At 41.9% G+C, this 25,902-nt stretch overlaps 1 protein-coding gene across 7 annotated transcripts; it reads right to left on the bottom strand.

Moving 5' to 3' along the window:
* Positions 1-890: 890 nt before the first annotated feature.
* Positions 891-18,350, bottom strand: ZNF775 (zinc finger protein 775). Of its 7 annotated transcripts, none has more exons than XM_074193395.1 (4): positions 18,088-18,350; positions 17,309-17,389; positions 12,471-12,585; positions 891-10,531 (listed from the first exon to the last, which is right to left on the bottom strand). In XM_074193395.1, exons 3-4 carry the CDS (start codon positions 12,520-12,522, stop codon positions 8,844-8,846), a joined length of 1,740 nt encoding a protein of 579 aa, XP_074049496.1. In that variant the 5' UTR covers positions 12,523-12,585; positions 17,309-17,389; positions 18,088-18,350; the 3' UTR covers positions 891-8,843. The 7 variants fall into 7 exon arrangements, 6 of the variants coding, with proteins under 6 accessions (XP_074049496.1, XP_074049495.1, XP_074049497.1 ...); XM_074193394.1 differs by having other exon boundaries at positions 17,290-17,389; XM_074193396.1 differs by lacking the exon at positions 17,309-17,389.
* Positions 18,351-25,902: the final 7,552 nt, after the last annotated feature.

Consider the following 25,902-nt stretch of genomic DNA (forward strand, 5'->3'; position numbering starts at 1 on the left):
TATTAAGTACCAGATGAGACATCTAAGTGGAAAAGGCATTGGAATTGGAACTTGAGCATTGAAACCTGATTTAAAAACTAGTTTTATCAAGTTAGGTAGTCATTTAAACTTTTCATGCCTCAATTTCTTCATCTCTGAAAAGTGAAGATGGGCAGATGAAAATACACAAAAATGCTGCCAAATTCAGATGGACAGACCAGTCTTGATCCTAGAAAATATAGGATGTAATGTACTTCTTTCCTCTTGGAGAGATGGAGAACTAAAGACATGCAATGTTGCATACTTTAACCAATTTAGATACCTTGTTAATTGAGATTCACTTAACTTTTTCTTAACAAAGGAGGATGAAGTATGTTGGGAAATTATTTTAGTGTTTTTTTTAAAAAAAGATTAAAACTTTAAAAAAATGAAATGGTAAATTACCAAGGATGTCTAAGACATAAAGGTTCCATATGCATCAAGATAGTAATAGTAGCACTTTGTGGTAGCAAAAACCTGAAAACAAAGTAGATTTCCATTGACTGGGAAATGGCTAAATTGTGATACATGGATGTAATGGAAAATTACTAAGTTATCATAAGCAGAACCAGGAGAATCATATGCACTATGACCACTACAATGTACATGAAAAAAAAATAAACTCTAAACACTATTAGTATAATGGCCAAGCCTGACCTCCAAAAGAGGTGAGAAAATATATCTCTTTCCCTTCTTTACAGAGGTGGGGAACTCTGGGATAGGAATATTGCATATTGCCAATTGTTAATATGTGGCAATTTTTTCCTCTTTTATTCTTTGTTGGAAAGGTTGAATCTCTGAGAAGGGGAGAGGGAGAGGGAGAAGGAGAAAGGAAGAGAGGGATATGTCCAGAAATAAAGATGAGATAAAAACAAAAGATCAAAAAAAATTTTAATTCAAGAAACAAGAGTTAAACCATAACCCCCTCTCAGCACCAACATTCCATCAAGTTTGAGTCTAACTTCAAGACACAGACCTAGCATAGTGTTCTATGCATACTGTATAAGTTTATTAATATTTGTCAGTTGTTGAATTCAAATCATTATGTTATGGCTATTGTGTGTCCCTAGGCAGTGTGGAAGTCCTGAAAAGGGACTCATAAAAATTTGTGGAATGTCTGAGCCACACTGGCCCTTCATGATCAATCTAGTCCTGTTCAGTAAGAATCAGTCCAAATGTCATCATCAATAGTCTCTCAAAACCCAGAAGAATGTGGCCCCCAGTTCTGTGGCACAGCTGGAAGAGGCCCAGGGACTTAAGAAGTCCAAGTCTGATCTCAATGATGGGAAAATTATTACCCTTGCTCGCCTTCTAGCACCTAGCAGAATCACTTGAAGTTCACACCTTGAACAGAGAACCTAGACATGTGTTTGGGATATGTATCTCCATATATGTGAATGTGTATGTATATATACATGTGTGTGTGTGTTTATCCATCCTCTGCAGGGTCAGCCTACAGCAAAATTGTAAAACTGGTAAATAAGGTATTCATCGACTCCCATGACTTTTATCTAGTGCCTTCTTCCTTTTCCAAGTTTATTCCTAGACTCAAAGATCTAGAGTTGGAAAGGACCTAAAGATCTCTTTCATTTTATAGGTGAAAAAATAGGCCCAGAAGGGTAAGTGATTTATTGATTACATAGTAAAAGTAGCAGAGCCAAGATTTGAAACCAGCCCTTTGAGTACAAAAGAAGTGCTTGGTGATAAGGCTTGTTAGAAGCTTGTGTTACTTCCCCCACCCCCTCCAGGATATTTGTTTTTTAAAAGATATCTTCAGTGAAGGGGATGATTGAATCTCTAACATGGAACCTCAAAGGAAAGAATTTTTAGATGGGGGTAGGAGGGAGAGGGGTGTTATCTTTCTACCCAGAGAACTGTTGACGTGAAATAGGTTAGCTTAGGAGCGAGTTCTCCACCATTTCACTTACTCAGAGACTGTCTGGAATTTTATAAATTTCTGTACTGGGAGGGATGTTCCACACTCCTTGTGAGGGTAACCTCCTTCCCATGTTTCAAGGCATAAGATTAATCAAAAACCTTTCTTGGGGTTGGAAAGATTGAGACATAGAGGGGTATCAGCTGATAACTTTCATCTCAAATTCGAAGTCGGGTGAGGGCTTTAGAGTCAGCATCCCAACAGAATGAGCACTGGGCCGGGGTGTGGATTCTAAAGACTATTCTGACACAAACTTTCTGGGAGACTTTGGGTAACTGATTTCTCTTCTTGGGGAATTTCTGTTCTCTCATCTGATACAAGGAAAGAATTGAACCAGATAATAATCTCTGAGTTATTTTCCAGTTCCAAAATTTCTGATCCTGTGAAAAGGAGGGCATTTCACTGACAAGTCTTTTAAAAGAACAAACAGTAACATACCCAAGGACGTCATCTATATTTTTAGCCTTTTCAGAATAGTCTACCCCAAAAATAGAAAAGAAGAGACAGTTGATTACAGGGGGAGGGGAGTATTGAGATGATAACACTTAAACCTCATGTGGTCTTGATGGAAATAGGGCAAGAAGAAAGAACTGAATTCTAGATCTAGTTTATCCAGGTACCTATGCCGTGACTCAGAGCCTTTGCTGAAGATGTGAAGGTAGGACCTAGGAAAAAACTGTGTTCATTCTCTACTCTTTTCCAACATGTAGGAAGTCATAGGTCAAAATGTATACTGAGGACAACCTAAAAGATAATTCACTAAAGACAACTTGAGACTGGTGTAGACAAGAGAGTTAGGTAGGGACTTAATGGACTGATCAATGGACTGCTCAAGTCTTTTTCTGAAGCAGTTAATGTGACTGCCTTGGAAATCAGAGCCCCAGCTACCAGAAACAGAATCTTCTCAACTGTGATTACTTCATGTACCAGATGCTCTGCCTAGTAGAGTTTGACCCTGACCTGTTTCCAGAGGAGTCCATGACACCTGGCTGAAAGAAAAGGAATTTGCCACTGACTTCAAGGAATCATAAGTTAAACATGGGTTCCTCAAAGTTGAATGAGAAGGTCCCTGATGCTCAGCTCATCTGGTAACAGAGATCTGGGCAAGAGCAAAGTGAAGCTACTAGACACACTTGTGGGAGCCTGGAACCAAGAAGTTAGAAGAGCTCTAAGAGACTTATATTGAGGAGGGAGAAGTCTTAGAGAAGTGAATGTGGATGTATGATCCCTATTAACCCCCAAGTGATGCCAATGCAAATAGAAAGCATTTCAAGGGGATCTTTGTAGTCTTCACAGAAGTCTAATGTGACATGGAAGTGGACTCCAGGCTCTCAGGATATATGTCACTACTAAAATCTAAATCCTCATACTATACTGGTCACAAGCTAATTCATTTTGTGTGTGTGTATGTGTGTGTGTGTGTGTGTGTGGGTGTGTCCAAGGTCATCTATCAAACTGTAGTTGGGGTCTGATCTGAATACCAACTCAACAAGCTCCCAGATTCCATTGCCATATGGAAGCCCTGAAGCATCTTAGGTACCAATGAAACATTGCGTTAGCATACAATCTCTGCTTTAGTTTAAATTCTCTCATGTGCTGAAAGAGGGTGAGTCATAGCTTATTGACAAGTGATATTTCAAGAGTTGGAAGAAGAGTGCCCTAGTCTGTGGGAGCAAACAGGAGTCGATTTTATACTTAATAGCTTTTCTGCGCATGTCTGTGAGGCACCCAGCTACTTTCTCTTTATTCATGAGCATAAACACCACCAAGTTCCAGTAGAGTAGGGGACATGAAGATCAATTTTATGATTCCCAAGAGATAGTAGGACTTTGTATGACATTTTGTCTGAGGGACTCAGTGATAAAAACATGTCTATGACCTACTGTTTGGGGAATACCACATTCAGAGCTGGGGAAAACAGTAAGTTCAAATTGCCCCCTCTGGCTCTCATGGAGCTACCCTCCAGCTAGAGGAATCTCACTTTAAGTGAGATTCAGTAGGTCATAGGTATCAAACACATTGCTGCCAGAACAAATATAAAATGTAATTGGGAAATACTGAACCAAATAAAAATACAAAAATACAAAGGAAATGGCAATTTGTGATTTTCTAAGTCAAAATGCCACCATCAGTGTATTTCTATTTTAACACCACTGCAATGTCACAGTTTCCACCTCCTCAGCATTGTCATTTACTACTTTGACACCCCCTTCTTTTTGTGACTGATGGGAGAGATACCCAAAACCCTCCCAATGTCCTCAGCAGAAGTGATCTTACCAGTGTCCCTGGTTGAAAAAAAATATGAGGAACTGGAAGATGGGTATACCTTGAGATACCCAAGTTGCCACTAGAAGCAAATCTTTCTAGAAACATTCCCAGTCCCAATCTTCCTCACTACCCCACCCACCTGAGTAATATTATTCAGTACTCCAGTTCCAATCCTCTGTCCTTAAGCATCACAAGGATTTTTTTTCTTTACTGAACTCAACTCTGCTAAGGATGCTCCTTTAAAAGTTGCCTAACCTCATCCTGTCAAGCCCTAGTGAGTTCCCTGTTTCTGCTCCATGTGAAAAATGACCATGAGTGTCAAATGTTATGCCAGACAGTCCCACTGAATATAGATGCTTCTGTCATCTGTTGCCAAGTGGCATCCCCAGAGTTGGTTTTCATAGTGACTAGCATCACCATGGCAGCCAACACTATAGCACCAATTTATTTTCACTAGGAGTTTTGAAAACCTTAAACCTGCTTCCATTAGATGGTGATAACTACAAGTGCCAGGTTTGTGAAGATTAGGGGGAATGAGCATGGGGGTGAGGAGGAAGGCAAGGGGGGTTCCTTTGCCAAACAACTTAAAATCATTTGTTTTGCAAAACAACGTTCAGCTGAGTAAAAAAAACAAAAGAACAAAATCTTTCTGAAATCTCACCTCCTCCATGAAGCTTGCCTGCTTGGCTAAGAGCTGGCACTCCTTCCTTGATCACCACCCCACAGATTTCCTTATCAGATATAAAATATAAAAATATACCATTTGATGAATTTAACCTAGTACTTGGTTGATTTGTTGGGCAGATACCTGTTCTACTGACAGCAACCTTATAAGAAAGGGGTAAAGTTAAACTGGCCTACATTTCTGAATGAACCCATATGGTTCAGAATGAGGAAGGCACTGATCCTATAGTAATATGAGCTAGAGGACTGTGTTCAGTAAATGTCCTTTTAAAAAAAAAAAAGGACATTTAAGGGTAGCTAGGTGGCACAATGGATAGAACACCAGCCCTGGAGTGAGGAGGACCTGAGTTCAAATCCAGTCTTAGACTTAGCTATATAACCTTGGGCAAGTCACTTAACCCCACTACTTTGCAAAAAAAAAAAAGACATTTAAAAGTTGGCTCTGCAGCTTGGTGACAAGAATGGTAAAGGGCCTTGAAATCATACCATATGCAGCTTGAAGGAACCAAAACAGTGAAGAAGGGATACAATCACAGCCTTCAGTTATCTGAAAGGTTACCATAAAGAAACAGAACCAAGGCTGGAAGACATGAATTTCTCTATCTAGTAGTCTGAGCAAACAATTATCCAAAGGAAATGGGATTCATGCAGGGACTAGTCTGAATAACCTCCAATTCCAAAATTCTGTTATTGCTTCAATTCACTGCTTCTCAAATGTACCTTGAGCATTCTATCCCTGTGACTTTACCTATAGTCCACTCTCCCTTCTCCTATCTACCCAAAGTCTATTCATTCTTCAAAATCCAATTCAGGACCTGTCATTTTCATGAGGTTTCCTATAAAGACTCCAGCCCACATGGATCTGAAACCCTAGACTGCTGAGTACTTGATTCTAATATTTTCTGTATCAAGAACATTGTCTCCCAGTTGGAGGAAGTGAGAGGTTGCCATCACTGCAAGTCACACATGATCACTTTTTGACTCCAGAAAACACATTTCTCTGATCCTCACTGTTTTGAGAGAACTACTCTTTTCCTCACAGTGATTTTTTTTTTTGAGATAAGTCTTTCCACAGCTGTCCTCAGACCTCTAATGATAGCCATCCTTAAAGGTCTGCTGAGAATCTAAAAAGTAAGCATGAATGGCTTTTTGAAGGTGAGGTCCCAAATCTCAAGGAGCAGTAGCCTAATCCAAATTAAGTTTATTACTATGATGCTAGAGAATTATGGGAATATGTTCTCCCTAGAATCCCAGAGGTTTTCAACCTTCTTGTCCATGTGAATTTGCTTGTTTTTTTTAAATAACTATTTTAACATAACTGGTTTTCTCTACAAGTCAATGTATTTTAAGTTACACATTTAAAAACATTATTCTGAGGAGTCCACAGACTTCACCAAACTACAGAAGGGATTCATGAGAGGAAAAAAAGTTAATATTTCATTCCACATGTATAGTATAGGTTTGTTTGTTTTTTTAGGTTTTTGCAAGGCAAATGGGGTTAAGTGGCTTGCCCAAGGCCACACAGCTAGGTAATTATTAAGTGTCTGAGACCAGATTTGAACCCAGGTACTCCTGACTCCAAGGCTGGTGCTTTATCCACTATGCCACCCGGCCACCCTACATGTATAGTATGTTAATATGTTCATATCAAGGAATAGAAGCAAAAAATATAGGAACACAACTGGCCGATTTGAGGAGACTGTGACTAGGGGAACTTCCAAGTTAAATCAGACCTAATAGTACTCAAGACATTGTGCAGTTGGGTGCCAGAAGACTGACTTTGTCCAGGCAGATCAAAATCATCAATGGATCAAGAACTACCAGGCCCAACTACTGTGACCACTTATGATCTACTCTACCCATGAGAAAATGAAAAAATGTCATTAGAAATGGAAGATCAAATTTAATACCTGACTGACAAACATTTGCTACATTTCAGCAAGGAAAAATTGTCCATCTGTTCTCCATTTTTCCATCAGCTTAGGCTATGTTCCCACTTCCTCAACCTGTCATGATGCTAGTTCCCTCCATGGGAGATCCTTTGATCTCCGTGAGTCTTTCTCATCCTGGACTGATGCCTGTGAGGTTTTGGCAACTAAAGCTGCTCAAGGTGCCAATCATATGAAATAGGACCTGGTATATCTCCAAAGTTTTGTCTTTGTCCTTTGTAAAAATCACTGTGGTGTCTACTTATCAGAGCTCTTTGGACACAATCAGGATAATGGGAAGTCATCCTCAGTGGTCACTATATCCAAGACTGAACAGTGGCTAGTGCCCAATACCCATTCTTGTATAATATCTGCCAGCTACCCAACCCACTAGCACCCCATCACTGAAGAGAACTCAATTCTTCTCTGAAGTAGATCTGCAATCTAACAAAATGTTTGAGGTTGTGGAATTCATGGGGCCAGGGGTCAAAATGGAAGGTCACATTTTCTCATGAGTATCCTTGACAATAAATGACCTTAAATAAAAAAAAGAGATATACTAGTAATGGGTTATCATTATTGATCTAGTGGACAGAGGACCAACTTTAGTGCTAGGAAAATTTCGGCTTAAATGTTGCCTTTGACCAATACTGGTTGCTCGATGCTGGGTATGTCATTAATCTCTTGGTGCCTGGGCAATTCCCCAAAAACTACATTACGAAAGAACTGCTACACTTTATCAGTGAAAGGTGTTTCCATACTATGGAGTTTAATACACCAGTGAAACCAAAAGTCAAAAGAAGATGATCATGCACACTGTCTACCCAATGCTACCCCTACCCCTACTTTACCCCACTCCCCAGTGGATGGGAAACTAGTAAGAGCTAGGACCACTTAGAATTCCCCTAAGTCCATATTCTTCCACCCAACCCCAATCATTTCTCTTCCTCTACTTTTGGCCCTCAGTGTCTAACAGTAAGCCAAAGCACGGTTCTCTCTAACCATCATTTCTCAAAATCTTCAGCCTTCAATTGACTTGAAAAAAGTTAAAAGAACAAGTTGGTCTGTCCCTTTCTACAAGATAGGGGTGAGAAGGAAATATTTCTTTCCACTGAGCATATACCTGGTATGCAGAAAAAGAGAATTCTCCTGGGTGGCTTCTTGGAAGAAAGCAAATATTTTCAGAGTCCTGGAGATAGAACAAGTCAGTGTAAGGGAGAGAAAAGGAAATGATCACTCGAACAACTTGAAACATTCAATCCTTCATTATTCTTTTTCTGAAACATTCTTGATAAAAAGCCAAGAAAGTCATCTTCACTCTCCCTTGGGGACCTCTTTGTTTTCTAAATGACATGTGACAATGCTATTCTCCTGAACCCTCTGCAGGATCAAATTCTAACCAGGCACCATCCTTATTGCTTTTGGGCCAGGCCTCCCACCTGCCTATGCCATCTGGGCTGGGACAGTTCCCTTAACCCACCCATATTATTAGAAGCCTAATGGTTTCTAATGTTGTTCTTATGCATCGGAGTCCAGCCATGAAGACCCTTCCTCTGGGCTAGTATGGACCAGGAGAGTACCTGATTAAGACTAAATTGGCCCACAACCTAGGCATCCTGTGCCTTTGATCTTCTATAAGTATTTGTGAAGGTTCTTCCCCAGGGTGCTACCTCCATCTAGAGTCACTGTGTGTCCTCTGAAGAATATAGGGAAAAAACCAGGATGAAGTCAATCACCGGAGATAATATTATCTGCCTAACTCAAGATACCAGGTCATCTCAGGACTCATCCAGAAGTTGTTTGGAAAATGGTTTTCTAAGCCTTAAAGAAAATTTTGCCTCTTGAGTCAGGGTTAGAGAAAAACCTCTCTGGAAAAGTTGCTGCTCTCAGGGGTCTTCTGTCCAAGCAAGTAGGTTAACTCTAACCCCTGCCCATCCCCCACCCTCCCCCCTAAAACACACATGCACACAGTCCCAATTATAGAGACTTCTTGTGTCTCAGCCCTATCATTAAGGTTCTTCTTTGATCCTGTGAGCAGCAGCAAGTACCACCTGACCCCCTCCTCTGTGGACACGATGGTGCTTAAGCAAGTGCTGCTTCTGGCTGAAGCCCTTGCCACAGTCAGCACAAAGGTAAGGCCGCTCGCCTGTGTGGTTCCGCTGGTGCCGAGTCAAGTTGGGCTTTTGGCTGAAGCAACGCCCACAGTCCGGGCAAGGGTAGGGCCGTTCCCCCGTATGAATCCGCTGGTGGATGGTGAGTGCAGACCACCAGGTGAAGCTCTTGCCACACTCATTACATATGAACTGACGCTGCTCACCAGGGACAGATGAAGGGAGTCCTCCACCAGTTTTGGCCATGCCTACTGGTCTCCTGATCCAGCGTGGCTCCCTGTTCAGCAAAACAACCTCATTCCCTTGCAGGGCTTGGGAAGCTGATGGTGGCTGTAGAGGGAAGCCCAGGGCATACTCTGCAGGCTGAATTAAGCCTGATCCTGGTTCTACACTGGCCACTGCCACCACCATCTGGCCCCGGAGGGCTGCCCCATGGAGCAGCTCAGCAGCAGCATGGGCCCTCTGATGGGCCCGCAAGGCTGCCCGACTGGGGCAGCTCTCCCCACAGCCAGGGCACAAAGAAGCCTTCTCCCCAACTCGGTGTGTGCGCTGGTGTTTGAGCAGGTGCTGCTTCTGACGGAAGCCACGACCGCAATCAGGACATAGGTGGGGTCGTTCACCTGTGTGGTTACGAAGGTGCCGCGTCAGATTGGGCTTTTGGCTAAAGCGCCGTCCACACTCTGGGCAGGCATACGGCTGCTCCCCTGTGTGGATCCGCTGGTGAATGTTCAACGATGACCACCATGTGAAACTCTTCCCGCACTCATTACAGATGAACTGACGCTGCTCCCCAGAACCAGAAGCAGAGGTCCGAGCCTTGGCAGGTGGCCCAGCCCTCCACCCTCTGCCAGCTTCTACCCAGGGAAAGCCTGGTGATGCTCGTGATGCTGAAGGAGCTCGGCGGGGCTTCCGGGTCACCTTCTCTCTGAGGAGCTTCTGCAACTCAGCCCGGGCCAGCTGTCGGTCACGGGCATGGGTCCTCTGATGGACACGGAGGGCAACTTTGTGACGGAAACGTCGCTCACACTCGGGGCAGGAGTGGATAGCAGGGCGGGAGTGTGTCTTCTGGTGTTTGAGGAGATGCTGCTTCTGGCTAAACCGCCTCTCGCACTCAGGGCAATGGAAGGGCCGCTCACCTGTGTGGTGTCTCTGATGCCGGACCAGATTTGGCTTCTGGCTGAAGCTCTTGCCACACTTACTACAGTGGTAAGGCTTTTCTCCTGTGTGAGTGCGCTGGTGGATATTCAGTGATGACCACCAACTAAACCTCTTTCCACAGTCTGCACATACAAAATGTCCCTCACCTACTGGAAACTGTGGGCCAAGGGGCGAGGGGGCTGCTGTGGACCCACGGCCCACGGACCCTCCCATCCACTGAGCACTGGGAATTCGGCCTGGGCCCTGAGCCTCTTCCCACCCTCCTGGTGCTCGAGGCTTCCCCAAAGCCTGGCGAAGTGGATGACCTAGGGCATGTTGGAAGATATTCTCCTTGTCCTTCTCTGGAAGAATAGTAGAGGCCTCCAAGGCATGGGGAAACCACTCCTGTTTCTCCCACTTAATCTTCACCATGATGCTGCTGTCACCTGCTGAAAAGAAGATGGCAAAAATTGATTTTGGAGTACAAAAGAGGAAGGCAGGAGCCTGAAAGGGGAGAGAGAGAGAGAGACTAAAAGACATAGAATAAGAAAGAAAAGTGGCAGAGAAAGACTGTAGTGAATGGGAAGAAAAGAAGAATAGAGAGGAAACAGTGACCATGGAGAAGAAAATGAAGAAGAGAAAAGCAGTCAAAGGAAAATGGAATAAAGAGAGGTGAATTACAAAGACATAGGAAGAAGGAGAGCATGGAAAAGAAGGAAGAGAGAGAAGGGAAAAGAGAGAGAAAGCAGAAGCTCAGAATGATAGAACAATGAGACTGGGGGTCTGAGTTTGAATCCCTGTACTCCACTGACATTGTGGGTACTTGCACTGGCCCTTTCCCTTCTACCTCACAGCTCACCTTGTGAGTCCAGTTAGAACAAGGAGAAAGTCAGGAGTAGCAGACCTTAAAAAAAATCACAGTTCTAGCTAGTGGTCCAGAAAAAAAGGTTTAATAACCACAAGCCCAAGCCCAGCCAGCTCCTATACTTGCTTCCTATCTGCCATCACTAGGGAAAATGACTGAGATTCTGACAGGTTTCATTGTGTAATTATTTTCCTGTGTCTGTTCACTCTGCTCTGCATCATTTCAGCTGTATTCTGTGTACAAGTGCAGGTAGTGATGAATAACCCTTTGGCATTATACAGGTGCAAAGCTTCAGAGTTGAGGGCAATTGGGGCAGAACCCTCTCTATCAGTGGCATCCCTCCTGAGAAGGCCATGAGGGGGTTGGTTCTCTAAGAAATTCTTACTTTTCCAGTAATATTTGGCCACTCAGAACCAGAAATTGAGGTGGCTGTAGGGTCATGCATGCAATCTCCATCACTGGAAATGTCCAAGTTTATATGACATCACTCTGACATGAGGCTGATAGAGGATGGAAAGAAAACACTGAAGGGATGGCATCTACTCCATGGGGCTGCTGTGTTAACCCTTTCTATTATTATTATTCCCATCCTACAGACTAGCATCAAAGGAGCACAGAGAGCTGAAGTGATTTGTGCCAAGTCCCAAACCTCTCCAAACAGCCTTGCTCAGTTGTCTCTATTAAATACAGAACAGATTCCCATTAAAACTAAAATAGAGTAATACAAAGGGGAAGCACAGTTTGTTTTTAAAAAATTATTTTATTCATTTATTCACAGGACGATAAAGCTGGAAGGCACCTTAGAAAACATGTTGTCCAACCCCCTTATTTAACTACTGAGGAAGCTGCCCCAGAGCCATGTCCTAGCTTATATAGCTAGCTGGTAGCAGGGGCAGGACAAGAACACAGGCCTCCAAACTCTCAAGACTAGTCCTTTTTACACTGTATAAGCAGGGGAAAGGAAGAAAAAGTTGTAGAGGACCTATTATCATCAGACTAAATGCTTTACAGTTGTCAAAAGTACAGATACAAAGAATCACATGGCTGCTTCTTTTTTGTAGTCTAATGGCCAATATCCTTTTTGTTTAGATCCATTAGTAAGGTTGTTTTTATCTTAAAAGAAAAGGACTTCTCCACGAAATTATGAAGTATATACTTCTGTGACTGTGAAGGAATCTATACTTTCCAGACTCTGAGGGAAGAGGTGTAGAGATGGGGGAACAGTGACTTGACCCCCAGCCCCCAAAAAACTGTCACGGTAAGGTGTCCAGTCTGCTCTAGGGATACATCCAGGCTTGCTTGGTGAAGGTTGTTTGAGTGTAGCTCTGATCTCTGAGGGGCATTCAATCTCATTCTCCCATGCCATATGATGGGGAAGGAAAAATCCAGGCAACACAGGAACCACAGCAAGTATCCAGCTGAAAGAGGGCTGACTCTAGGGTTAAGGAATAAGGGAATAAGAAAGACATTGGGAAATGATTTGGGGTGGGTGCTAAAAGCCTAGCCTTTGCCCCCTTACTTACCTGAACAAGAACTCAGAAGGAAATCTCTGTCTTTAGATGCCTCTTGAGTCATTACCACAAGTTCTGACCCCTGTCCTTTAAAGTCAGTGTCACAGGACTGGGGAAGTTGGATGGCCTGTGGGATAGGGAAGAAATGAAGGATTTTAAAACTCACCACAATAATATCTTACATGTGCATACTATATTATCTAATCCTTTCCAAGAGGCTCTCATATCCTTCTAATTCCCTTGATTAAGGTTTCATGATAGTTGATCATCATCATAAATATCATAGCACCCCTGAGAAGAAAGCAAGCCAACTATACATGGCTACCAAATTTGCAAATGACTCAAAGCCAAGGATAGCTAATAAATTGGGAAAAACTTAGGATTCAATAAGATTTTACAGGTTAGAAAGCTAAGATGAATCTAAAAAGATGAAATTTAATGAATTTAATCACAATTTCAGAAGTACAAATTGGAGAAATTTTGACATATTTGGAAAAGACCTGGGGACTTCTCAGTGACTCAGTGAGAGTCAACAGTGTGACAAAGACCAGAAGGGTACTTTTTGTGATAAAACCCAAAAAGAAAAATTGAAAGTCCTACTGTATTTTGTCCTAGTTCATATACATCTAGAGAACCATGTATAGTTCTGAATGGCATATCTTAAGTAATTAATAGGAGCAGCTAGGTGGTATAGTGGATAGAGCACTGGTCCTCGAGTCAGGAGGAGCTGAGTTCGAATGTGACCCCAGACACTTACTAATTAATTACCTAGATGTGTGACCTTGGGCAAGTCACTTAATCCCATTGCCCTACAACACCCCCCCCCCAAAAGGAAATAGTAGAAAGTGTTCAGGGAAGAGCTGCCAAGATGATAAAAGATCAATGGAGGATATTTACTTCAAAGAGAAGATTTCAGGAGGACATTATAAGATGGTTTCAAATAACCATTTTCACAGCAATGGTTTTGTTGATTTTTTTTTCCTTTTCCTTTTTAATCTTTGTTTAATATATAGGGGAGCTGGGGAAAAATATATTTGAAAATAGATGTGATATAAAATCAAATTGTATCAATAAAATATTTATCAGAAATTCTGCTTTGTTAAAACCTACTATTTTTTCAATTAATTTCTTGAATCCTTATGATTTTCTGAGTAAATGTCACCTGCAAACAGAGATATTGTTCTCTTTACCTGTCTTTCTGCCTTGAATATCTTTTTTCTTATCTCACTGCTTTTTAGCATATTTAAAACTATGTCAGATAATAGTGAAGAAAGGGCATCCTTGCTTTACTCTTTTATTTATAATGAAAACCAGAAGCTTCCATCTTCCATTCAGATTGTGGTTTTAAGATCAGAATTGGTTTTAAATATATTCTTTGTAATCATAGTTTTTTAAAAAAAAGATATATGCTTAATTTTTGTGTAATATTTAGCATATGAGTGTTGTACTTTGTCTAAGTCCCCTCCCCATCTCCTGATATAATCACACTAATTTGGATGTTTTACTGAGTTGCTTCCCAATTTTGAATGATCCTTGCATCCCAGGATAAATCCAACTTGATTATGTAGTCATTAATAATACTGATCTAGGGTTCGTTTTCTTTATTTTTCCCCTGGTTCATGCATTAAGGCTACATTTGTCATAAAAGGATTTGAAAGTGTTTTCTCTCAGTTTTTGAGATTAATTTATATAGTTTGAGTATTATTATCCAAGTATATGAGACTTTGGCTGCAAACTTATGTTTCTGAAATAAGATTTAAGTCTTCAATTTGGTATTCTGTTAATTGGGGTGTTTTCTCTTTTCAAATTTTCAGTTTGGCTAGTATAAAGGTATCAATAGCAAGGTTCTGATAATTTCGTTTCTTCTGCTTCACCTTCATTTTTGATAGTGTTCATTTTATTTTTGCTCCTTCTGAGCAAGTTAAGAAAAACTTTATCATTTTTATTAGTCTTAAAAAAATGTCTAATTTTATCAGTACTATAGTTTCTTTTGGGTTTGGCTTGGTTTTTCCATTATATCTATTTCTCCTTTAATTTTCAAATTTTCCTCTTTTGTGCTTTTTTTTTGAGTTTTTGTGTTAATTTAGAAATTTTGCAGTTAGTGAGTTTTCTGTTTTTCTGGTCCGCTAATGCATATTTTTAGGAATATATTTTTTTCTTCTGTGTTGTTTAAGCTGAATTCCAGAAATTGTGGTATGATAGCTCATCATTATCATTCTCTTTCACATAGTGTCGTTACTTAACCTATTCATTTTTCAGGATGCCATTAATAAGTCTTTATTTAGATTAATAGTTATTGTTTGTGTTCCCTGCATTACCATTTTTATTTATATGTTTATATGTTGAGACATATATTTTCACAAACAACTAATTGGGAATTTATTTTGTTGTATTCTGCATATGTTAGAAGCATTAATTTTCCTCTTTTTCTTCCTTCCTTCCTCCTTCCTTCTCTCCTTTTCCTACTTTCTTCCTTTCTTTCTTTACTTCTGCAATTTGGAGAAGCAGACAGTGGGAAGGAGAAGGGGATTTGGAGTAAGATCTAAAAAGAAGGGAGTCATCGAAGCATTTTTTAAATATAAAAAAAGAAAACAAGGAAGATCAGAAGGAAACACAGAGAAGGATAGCTTTAAAAGTTGTATGCTGGATTTATTATTTACTTAAAAGGGGAGATAAAGCTAGATGGAGTGGAAATTCTGTTTCATGAGCTATATACTCTGATTTTTAATGTGAAAATGCTCATTTTGTTTGATGCTTAAGTTCAGAATAAAAATAAAATTAATGTTTCTTTTTACTCCTAAGATGCTATGAATGTTATGATGAGAAGTCCCCCAGTTGTTCACCAAACTTCAATGCTAAAGCAACACTAGATCTCCCAAATCTTTAAATATTTCAACATTTCAGATAGTCCAAAGGAAATCCTATTTTCTTCCATCAGAAAGTGAGAGACAGAGACAAGGGGAGAGAGAGTTAAATAGGTCCACGAAAAGTATAAATTCCTAGATGATAGATGCAAAGAAATGCTTCATGTTCAAGACTTAGTCTTAATCCATGAAGACATTTATGAAAGATAATCATGCCCTCCCCAAACTTTGCCCTTCCATCATGGGCAAAATCCTTATCCATAGGTATTGATCCTTCAAAGAACTAACTTTGATTTTATGTAGAGTGAAACGAGGAAGCAAAAGGAAAAGGACAAAGGGATCCCAAAGGCAAGGTAAAGGTAGTGGTAGGAAGAAAAAAAGTGTTGCGCAGTTAGAAGGGATTCTATATACCAATGATAGAAGCAAAAAGAAGGAAGATTTGTGTGTATTTACATATTTATACACAAATATCATACACATATAACATAGGTTAGACAGTGGAAATAGCTGTATCTGATGCTCCTGAGAAACTTTGCTAAGGATCAAAATCAAGCTTTTAGACCCTGAACCAACCTTTACTGCCCATATAACAACATAGATACAAGACGTTTCACCCCGACAGTATAGTGGTTCCCATTCTCTTTTTTCTTCTACTTGGTCCCTTTAGCAGTATCCTCCATTAGGCCTCCACCACTACTACCCTGATCTCTTTCAGCATCCTGTATTTCCCCTGAGCTAGGTAACAAAAGAAAGAACCCCAATCTTCCCAACACAGATGACTAACCCAGTGATTGACAAAAGAAAGAACCCCAATCTTCCCAACACAGATGACTAACCCAGTGATTGTCCTGAACAAGTTACTTAGCTGAGGATGGATACAACCCTGTGGGCTGAATCAGACCAACAATCAGGAAATGAGGCTGCCTGTGTTCTGGTTTTCCAAAAATAAAAATAAAAAAGTCCCCAGATCAGGAAAAGGAGATAGCTCATAGTAATCACCCACCTTGCTTCTAATCTCTTTTTAGCACCCACTCTCCACCCAGGTTTAAAGCTCCTCTTCTTTCACATCCTCCTAACCACTCCTCCATTATACACACAATCTCTCCAACAATGCCCTTGCCCACAGTCTATTATTCAAGATCTCACTAGGCATGCTATCCCTGCACCCAAGCCACATCCAGCTCCTCAATACAGGCCCAACCTCCCACCCCATTCCATTCCCCCACCCCTTTCCCCCTTAAGGAGGAGGCCTCAGCCCAGGGGCCAGCTTCAAGGCAGCTGCCATGGAAACGCCTGGAGAAATCACAAAGGGACTGTGGTAGGCACTCTGCGCCAAGTCGGAAGGTCTGAGGGATGAGGGGGAGACAAAGGGGCTTTATTTTCAGAAGAGGTGGCAAGGGCCAGGCACACGCTGGGGCAGTGAGGGCTGCTGGAGCGTGGCACGAGGGCATGGGGTTGGGAGTGGGGGCAGGGAAAAATCAGTATCTCCCAGATTGGCTGCTCCAGGCCCCAGAGGGACAAGGAAATGAAATGGGTGAAGCAGAAAGTCTTTACTTAGTCACACCCCCTTTCTGAGTTTGTTTCTCTGATCGGACTCCATCCTTCCTGCCAAGGTGTTGGCCACCAACAATACCAGTCTAGAGGGTTAAAATGGATGGGATGGGATATTAGATTCAGTATCAGCTTACACTTCCCATCTATAGCCTCAAACTTTAAAAAAAAAAGACACAAGAGCTATTATTCTCCACAGATAATAAACTACCTCTTCCTCATCCTATTTTCAGACCCCATACCCAAATTTCACTTCTGCCACCCTTCCCTTGGGAAACTACCAGAGGGAAGGTGAATCTTTCCCGTCTCTTCAATCCCTCCTTCCTTCCGCTGTTCCCTCCACCACCGCAAGCCCCCAAGTCTCTGCCAGTCCAGAACCAAAGACATCTTTTGACAAGACGGGGATCAAGTCTCACCTCTTCCAGGAGAGCTCACCTTGATTCCTTCCCCTCTCCTACAGCGTTTATTGGAGGGGCACTATTGGCCTGAGCCCGCCAGAGAAGCCTTTTTTTGATCCTGAAAATCCAAGAATATGTCTATTGCGGCCCCTGAGAGAGGTGTGCCATTTTGTTAAGATGATCTTAATAAAAACCATTTTCATCACTCTGGGGAGGATACGTCTATTGCAGGGGGGGCCGGGGTCAACCGGTCCCCACCAGACGGGGAGCAGGAGCTGATGGCATGGTTGTGAGGAATGGGTGGGTTTGGAGCACGGGGAAGCTGGCCTGGGGGCAGTGCCCACCAGCTGCTACACTGTGGCCTTCTCCTGTGAGTGAGTGGGAGCACATGTGCACGGGGTCTGTCACCAGCAGCGGCGGCGCCACATACAAGGGGAGCCTGGCCCTGCTGGTCTCCAGTGGGTGGTCTCACACGCGCGCACACACGCGCGCACACGCACACACACACACGCGCGCACACACACGCACACGCGCGCGCCCCGGGACCGCCGGCCGGGTGCGCTTGGCAGCGGCCCGGGTGCCCAGACCACCCAGGCCCCGGGCTTTACGGTTAAGGACACTGCGCCCCGGGCCGGGGCGGCTCCACGTCGAGGGCTCTGGGCGCTTGACACCGCGCCGCGCCAGGCCGGGCCGCGGCCCCCAAGGCTCACACAAGCCCCAGCCCCGCGCAGATGGGCCCGCGCGCCCCACAACAAGCCCCCGGGGCCCGGGCGCACGCGGGGAGCGGCCCGTCGGGGGCACGGGCGGAGCGGTTACCTGATCCGCACGGGCCGGGCCAGCGCCGGCGGCGGAGGGAGGGCGAGGCTGCCGAGGCCCGTCCGAGGGGAGAAGCTGCAGCCGCGGAATGAAGCCCCCGAGAGAAGCGGGCTCCTCCCCGCGCTGCGGGAGCCGGGATTGGCTGCCTCCCGGGGCTGCCCGCCCCGGCCCGGGGGGCTGACCTATGACAGAGCGGCAGGCCGGGCCGCGGCCCACCCCCTCCGGCTCATTGGCTGGCTGCTAGGGAGCCGGCTCCGCCCCGAGCCAGCTGGGAGAGCGCCCCTCCCCCTCGCCCCCACCCCCCACCCACCCACCAACTTTCCCATTGGGAACTTGGTCCGGACCAAGTCCGTGGCCCGGGTGGAGGATGGGGGCGGGCTTGGTCAAGGCCCGCAGGACCGCGTCGTTTGTTCCCAGCGCCCGCGATGGGGATGGACTTCTAGCCTTCATCCCTCTCTCTGAGGGTCCCGCTGCTGGACGGCCGGACGGCCGATATAGCTCCCTGATTGCTATTGTCTTCCCCATTAGACGGACCTTTTCTTTTGCCCCTTTTGGGATCCCTAATGTTATGTCTGGCACATAGTAGGTCTCCTTGTGGACTCCTGCTCATTTGCTGTCTGGGAGCATGAAGATACATAAAGCTATCAGGACCCAGTGAGGTGTCCTCTGTGAAAGTGCTATGCGGACATGAAGTATGACTGTCTTCCTACATTCTGCAAGTCCCCATCCCCTACCCCCCCAAAAAAACCCACGCCCACTTTAATGGTCAAAAAAAATCTAACATGCAGTTCACAAAGCCGCTGTAACTGAGAAAATCTTTGAGATTTGTTGGGCACCCCAAATTAGGCAGTGGATAAAAATATGTGAATTAAATGGAATATTTCAGCCACTGGAAATAACGCATAAGCTATTCAGAAAAATATGAGAAGACTTACATGAATTGATGCAGGGTAAAGTAAGTAGATGAAAGAAAAAATAGACGTAACAATGTGAAGGAAGGGACTAAATGAAACTAAATGTTGCATAATTATGATCAAGCTCGCTACCAGACATGAGAAAATGCATCTCCATCTTTTCAGTGGAAAGGTGGGAGATTGTAGAAATAGAATGTTGAATATACTGTCAAATGCCTTTTTTTTTTTTAGGTATTTGCAAGGCAAAGGGGGTTAAGTGGCTTGCCCAAGGCCACACATCTAGGTAATTATTAAGTGTCTGAGGCCGGATTTGAATTCAGGTACACCTGACTCCAGGGCCACTGCTCTATCCACTGTGCCACCTAGCTGCCCCTATACTGTCAAATGTCATGGTTTTATTGTATTGTTTTTGTTTTTAATCTTAACTGAAAGACAGAGTTCACTCAGGGAAGGAGAAGAGAAGGTTGTATTTAGAAATAAATGTGAAATAAAAATAAAAGACATCATTTTAATGACTTGTGAGGGTTCAAAATTTCAACTGTGGCCAACCTAGCCAACTGTGGCCAACACCTAGTACTTCAATTGCCCTTTGAAGATAGATGGAGCTAAATGAGGATTGTGTCTATGAGGTATGTGAAACACTATGAAAGTGTTTCAGCGCTATGCAGACAAGAAGTATGGTGACTTTTAATGATATCTGACTTGTGTTGCCAGCTTAATCTCTCTGCCACATCACTTTCATCAGGTCATTATTCCAATCAGGAACCTTCAGAGACTTTCCATTCCCTTCATGATAAAATCCAAACTTCTCAAGTTGGCAATTTCAAGTCATGGAAATTTCAACTTGCATGAAGAAGAAGACCTGAGTTTGAATTCCCCTGTATTACTAAATGTGACACCTCTAACCAATTGTTTAAATCATCGGGAAGTCTCATTTTGTTTTTATATAAAATGAAAATAATATATACCATAGGATTGTGATGAGAATCAAATGAGATAATGTACATAAAATGCTCTGTAAACTATAAAGTGCTATATAAATGTCTGCTATGATTACAAAATGTCTATTGATAGTAGCATTTGAGAAACTTCACATCTGGGTCCAACTAAGCTTTCCAATGTTAATTCCAAGTTTCACTCTTACCCAACAGGAACCTTTCACTCAGGTTAGTCTCTTCAAAGTCCTTATTTCCTCCAGATTTCCCTCCATATTGATTCTTTCTCTCCTCTCCTCTTCTCTCTCTCTCTCTCTCTCTCTCTCTCTCTCTCTCTCTGCAAAAGTTCGAATCATACCAAACCTCCTGAGTTTACTTTTCAAGTCTAAAAAGCTAATTCCCATTCTTGAAGGGAGATTGTCCTAGTGAGAGCTCAGAGCTATAGTTGGCTTATATTCTTTCTAAGGGAGTGCCATCCCTCCCCCCTCAAAGGTCACCAACATTAGGGCAATCTGTTTCCCACTTGGGCTGTATTGAATTCAGAGGATTAAAGAATCTTGGGAGCTTTGGGAAGAACTCTACTAGACCAATTGCCTCATTTTTACAAATGAAGAAAATGAGTCCTAGGAAAAGCGAAGCAATTTACCTCATGGAATAAGCAGCAAAACTACTTCCTCCTGGTCCTGAGATTCAGGAGACTCCATAGACTAACCTCATGGCCAGCATGTATACTTAGAACAGGCAGCACTCTTCTAGCATGATCAAAGGAATATCCAGCTTCATCTCCCTCAGGGCCAGAAATTCCATCACCAGAGATTCACTTAATCCTATTGTATCTCAAAGGCTTTTCAAATTAGTAAATTTCTTGCCAGAATGAAAAAGCACTGGACTAGAAGCTAGGAAACCCTGGATCTAACTTTGCCATTAGAATTATATATCTTCCAGTGAAAATCCACCTTAGGGTCAGTCAATCTGACTCCTATTAAGAGTGACTGACCTGAGGAAGTTGTACAAGCTGCTCACTTAAGACTAATTACAACTTTAAAATGCTGTAGTTTGACAAAGTACTCCTGGGGAGGAGCACGCCCCTGCCAACTAATATGAAGATTCCTTGATTGCTGAGAATAAAATGGATTTAGAAGCCATTCATAGGGAGGTAAAGAGAGCAAGGATCTCAGATGGAGGAGTTGGAGATGGAAACATGCCCATGGAGACCTGGAAAGATTTCAGAGTTTCACTGCTTCACAGTTTTGTAGTTAGTGATCTAGTCTTGGGGGATAGTATTGTTTAGGCCACATCAACCCACACTACCTTGAATCATTCTCCTAGTGGAAGAACACAGGTGGAGGGGCTGCTGAGGATAACATACAGTGATCACCTCCTTGTAATAATAATGGCCTGTGAAATGATGATGATGACTTTTAAAGTAACTGCTAACATTTTATGACTGTGTTGAGCCAAAAATAGACTGTGCTTTCCTATCAAATCTGGCTTAAATATAAAACCTGAGTAAAGTCTGTAATCAGTGTTATTTTCACTGTGCAGATAAGCTTTTTTCCTTTGAAGATTTCATGTGGTCTATATTTGAGCAACATGGTATTTGCCATCTATCATATAACTAAGAAGACAGTATGAAACTATCATTAGAGCATAGTTTCTAAGCTTTGAACTAACAAAACCATTCTCTGTCTTTGACTTGGTCATCCTCAGAACCTCAAAGTTAAGTATTAGTTAAGTACATAGGAATCAGAGCCCAGAGCTCTTGAGGACTGAGCTACCCCTCAAAGTCCTCTTAGTCTATGAAGATCCTCTTTTCAAAATCTTTACAGGCATCAATGATAAAACAATGGTGGAATTCTTCCTTCTTCCAGCAGCATATTCAAAACTGTTCAACACTGCTCCTTGTGAAAAAGTTAATTTTCTTCCAAACTCCCTGTTGATGGAGGCTATTATCCACAGGCCCAAAAGGAAGCCTATACTAATGGACACCTACTGATTTTTATCATCCTTTGTGAAGGCAGTGATCAACAATTATCATAACCTGGTGTTACAAACTTTTGACTGGGGATGTGACACATAAGAATGTGAACTCTCTTATCACACTGCCAGCTAGTGAAGGACCCAAGAGAAAAAAAATTATGCCAGGCATTCAGCTACATTGGATCATATTTAACTTTTATTTCATCAATCAGATTCTATTAGTCCCAGAGATCATAATTAGAAACATTGGGTGGAATCTACAGAGGAAGTAGGTCTCAGTTTAAGAAAGGATTTTCTAACAATTAGTGCTATCCCAAAATATCCTGCATTACCTGAGGAGGTCATGAGTTTCCATCATCAGAGGTCTTCCAGCAGAAAATGAATGACTATTTGCCATGGGTGTAGGATTCCAGACCCTGTTAAGGTTGGACTAAATCATTCCCAAGGTCCTTTTGAATTCTGAGACCAATTTTCATAAGAAAGTATCTAGTCCAGAGTGCTCCTCATATATATATTGGCCCAGAGAGGCTAAGTGTCTGTCTTTCTTCCCAAGTGCACATACTAGTTGACAACAACAGAGTCAAGATTCTGCACAAAAATATTTATAGCAGGGTTTTTTTTTGTGATGTCAAAAATACTAGAAATTAAGGGATTGACCATCAGCTGAAGAATGACTAAAAAAGCTTTGTTATATGAATGTAATATAACACTCTTATGCTATAAGAAATGATGACTAGCAGGCTTTCAGAAAAACATTGGAAGACTTGCATTAACTGATGAATCAATGTGAAATGAGCAGAACCAGGAGAACATTGTATACATTAAGAGCAGCACTGTAAAATGATCAATTATAATCGACCTAATTCTTCTTAGCAATACCATAATCTAAGACAATTCCAATAAATTCAATAGAGAAAATGCTATCCACATCCAAAGAAAGAATTGATGGCATCTGAATGTAGACTGACATATACTATTTTCATTTTATCTGTATGTCTGTGTGTGTGTGTGTGTGTGAGTGTTTCGATGTTTCTTTTTTTTAAACATGACTAATATGGAAATGTTTTACATGATAGTACATAACCTATATCAAATTGTTTACTGTTTTAGGTATTAGAGAAGGGAAGTAGAGAGAAAAAGTTAGAATTCAAAATTTTAAAAATATGAATGTTATCAACTAATGGACAGTCAAGAACAGTCCTGAGATACCAGTTATGGGAAATGCTATCCATATCCAGAAGAAAAAAATATAGAGAGTCTGAAAGCAGTGCAAACCATACTATGCTCACTTTTTAAAATTTTTTGTTTTTTCTTTCTTTCTCATTTTTTTCCTTGTGATTCTAAATCCTCTTTCAAAACATGATTAATATGGAAATGTCAAACATGATTGCATATATATATATACAGTCTATATCAGATTGTTCACTGCTTCAGGGAGGAGAGAGGAAAGGGAAGGTGGTATAAAAATATGGAACTCAAATGTTTGGAAAAGGATGAATGCTGAAAATTAGCTTTGGGGCGGCTAGGTGGTGTAGTAGATAAAGCACCAGCCCTGGAGTCAGGAGTACCTGGGTTCAAATCTGGTCTCAGACACTTAATAATTACCTAGCTTTGTGGCCTTGGGCAAGCCACTTAACCCTGTTTGCCTTGCAAAAAAAAAACCCTAAAAAAAAAGAAAATTAGCTTTGCATATAATTGGGGAAAATAATTAAATTATAGTTAAAAAATAAAAGGTTCCCTCTGAATTTAAAAAGAAAAAAGAATGTTAAAAATTTTCTTTACATGTAATTGAAAGAAATAACTATTTTAAAAAATTGCTAATGATCTCTTAATTCAAATCTGTCATTTTTCAATCCTTACCCTTTTTGACTTCTCCATGTCTTTGACATTGTCAATTACTGTCTTCCCATTGTCAAAGTTGTTGTTTTATAACCTATATTTTGGGCCAAAATCTTTTGTTTTCTTTCTCTGTAATTATGAATTATAAATCTTGAGGGGCAGAACCAAGATGGCAGAGAAAAGGCAGGAATTCCCAGAAGATCTCCCCCAGACCATTCCAAATCTCTTTAAATAATGACTCTAAACAAATTCTAGAGTGGCAGAAACCACAAAAAGATTGAATGAAACACTTTTCCATCCCAAAACAACTTGGAAGATCCCTGGGAAAAGTCTGTTATGCAGGGACTAGAAAAGGCCCACAGCACAGCATAGCCATGCAGCTCCAGTCATCCAGGAACAGCACCTGGGTCCTGGGGGGGTCCCTGGCTCAATGGCAGCAGTGATGGTTTCCATACTTCCCAGCCCAAGGATTGCCAAGGATAATTGGTAAGGACAGCAAGAAAACACTGCTGCACCAAAGTGAGTGCAGAGTCCAGGTCAGTTCAGCCTTGGCACAGCCCCAGCCCTGGAACCAGAAGCAGGCCTGGGGAGCCACCCAGACGGGGACCACTGGGCAGCTACTTCAAGAGCACTCAGCCCACTGATGGTAAGGGAATAGGGGAAGATTGCAGAGGTCTCTCTTCTATCCCTGGGGTAGGACTCTACTGCTTTGCCAGGGCCCAGTCTGGGCCACCATACTACTATAGAGGAGCAGGGACCCTCCTTACAATTTCAGGGCAGAGAGGAGTGTTTTTGATCATCCATAGACCAGATCACAGACCAGGAAAGCAATCAGAGCCTCTCATCAGAACTTGGAGGAATTGAAGTTCCAGAGACAGCTGCAAAAACCCTCAAAAGCTTGGGACAGTGCATCCTCCACTCTGGAAGCAGAGACCCACATTAGCAAAGAGTTAAAATCAAGTCATAGTCTGTGGAAATGAGCAAACAGAAGGAAAAAAAATTCGACTATAGACAATTACTTTGGTCCTGTGAAAAATCAAAATGCACACTCAGAAGATAGCAAAGCCAAAGCTTCTGTATCCAAGAAAAATATGAATTGGTCTCAGGCTATTGAAGAGCTCAAAAAAGATTTTGAAAATCAAGGAAGGGAGGTAGAGGAAAAAAATGGAAAGAGAAATGAGAGCAATGGGGGAAATCAGAAAGGTGAAGGAATTACCAAAAAATACTGAAGAAAATAATATCTTAAAATTAACTTGGGTCAAATGGAAAAAACAGTCCAAAAAGTCAAGGAGAAGAATGCTTTAAAAAGCAGAAGTGGTCAGATGAAAAAGGAGATATAAAAACTCTCTAAAGAAAATAATTCCTTCAAATGTAGAATGGAACTGTGTGAGAAATCAAGAAGCAATAAAACAAAATCAAAAGAATGAAAAACTAGAATAAAATGTAAAATATCTCCTTGGAAAAACAACTGACCCAGAAAACAAATAATTTTAAAATTATTGGACTACTTTAAAGTCATGACCAAAAAAAGACCTTAGACTTCATTTTTCAAGAAATTCTCCAGGAAAAATTTGCCCTGATATGCTAGAAGCAGAGGATAAAATAGAAATTTAAAGAATTCATCTGTAGAGGCTGCTCAAGCAAGTTTGGGGTCAAGGGGGCAGTTATGGCCAGAAAATCTAAGCTTTGGTGACCCTTGAGCTGAAAGCCTCCACGGAACTCTGATTTGATAACACAACTGTGTCATTTGTGGCCTCACTGTTAGATAAGCCCTGTTTCCAAAGTTCTTGACCTGGTTCACATCTTGCTGGGTTAATTCTTGCCCATAACAAAGTTACATCATTGTATTTATCTTGTATGCTAATTTTGTGGTTTTCTTCTATAAGAACTGTTGGATGTTTTCAATAAACTGGCTCTGTCAGTCATCCTGCTGATATTCCCCACCTAAGTGTTAATGTGTTTTCTTTTCTCTCCTGAGTCAAATCCATCCCCTGGTGGACAGGGCATCTCTACATTTGGTGCCCAAGGTGGAGAACTTGTGTCAGCCTAGGAATCTTATGTTTCACATAGGTTAAGACTTAATATCTAAGCCTAGAATTAATAATTATTTTGCTTTGTAGAAATAATGAGGGACAATATCAGAAGTT

This window comes from Macrotis lagotis, chromosome 7 (genome assembly GCF_037893015.1).
Source record: "Macrotis lagotis isolate mMagLag1 chromosome 7, bilby.v1.9.chrom.fasta, whole genome shotgun sequence".
Lineage (NCBI taxonomy): Eukaryota > Metazoa > Chordata > Mammalia > Peramelemorphia > Peramelidae > Macrotis > Macrotis lagotis.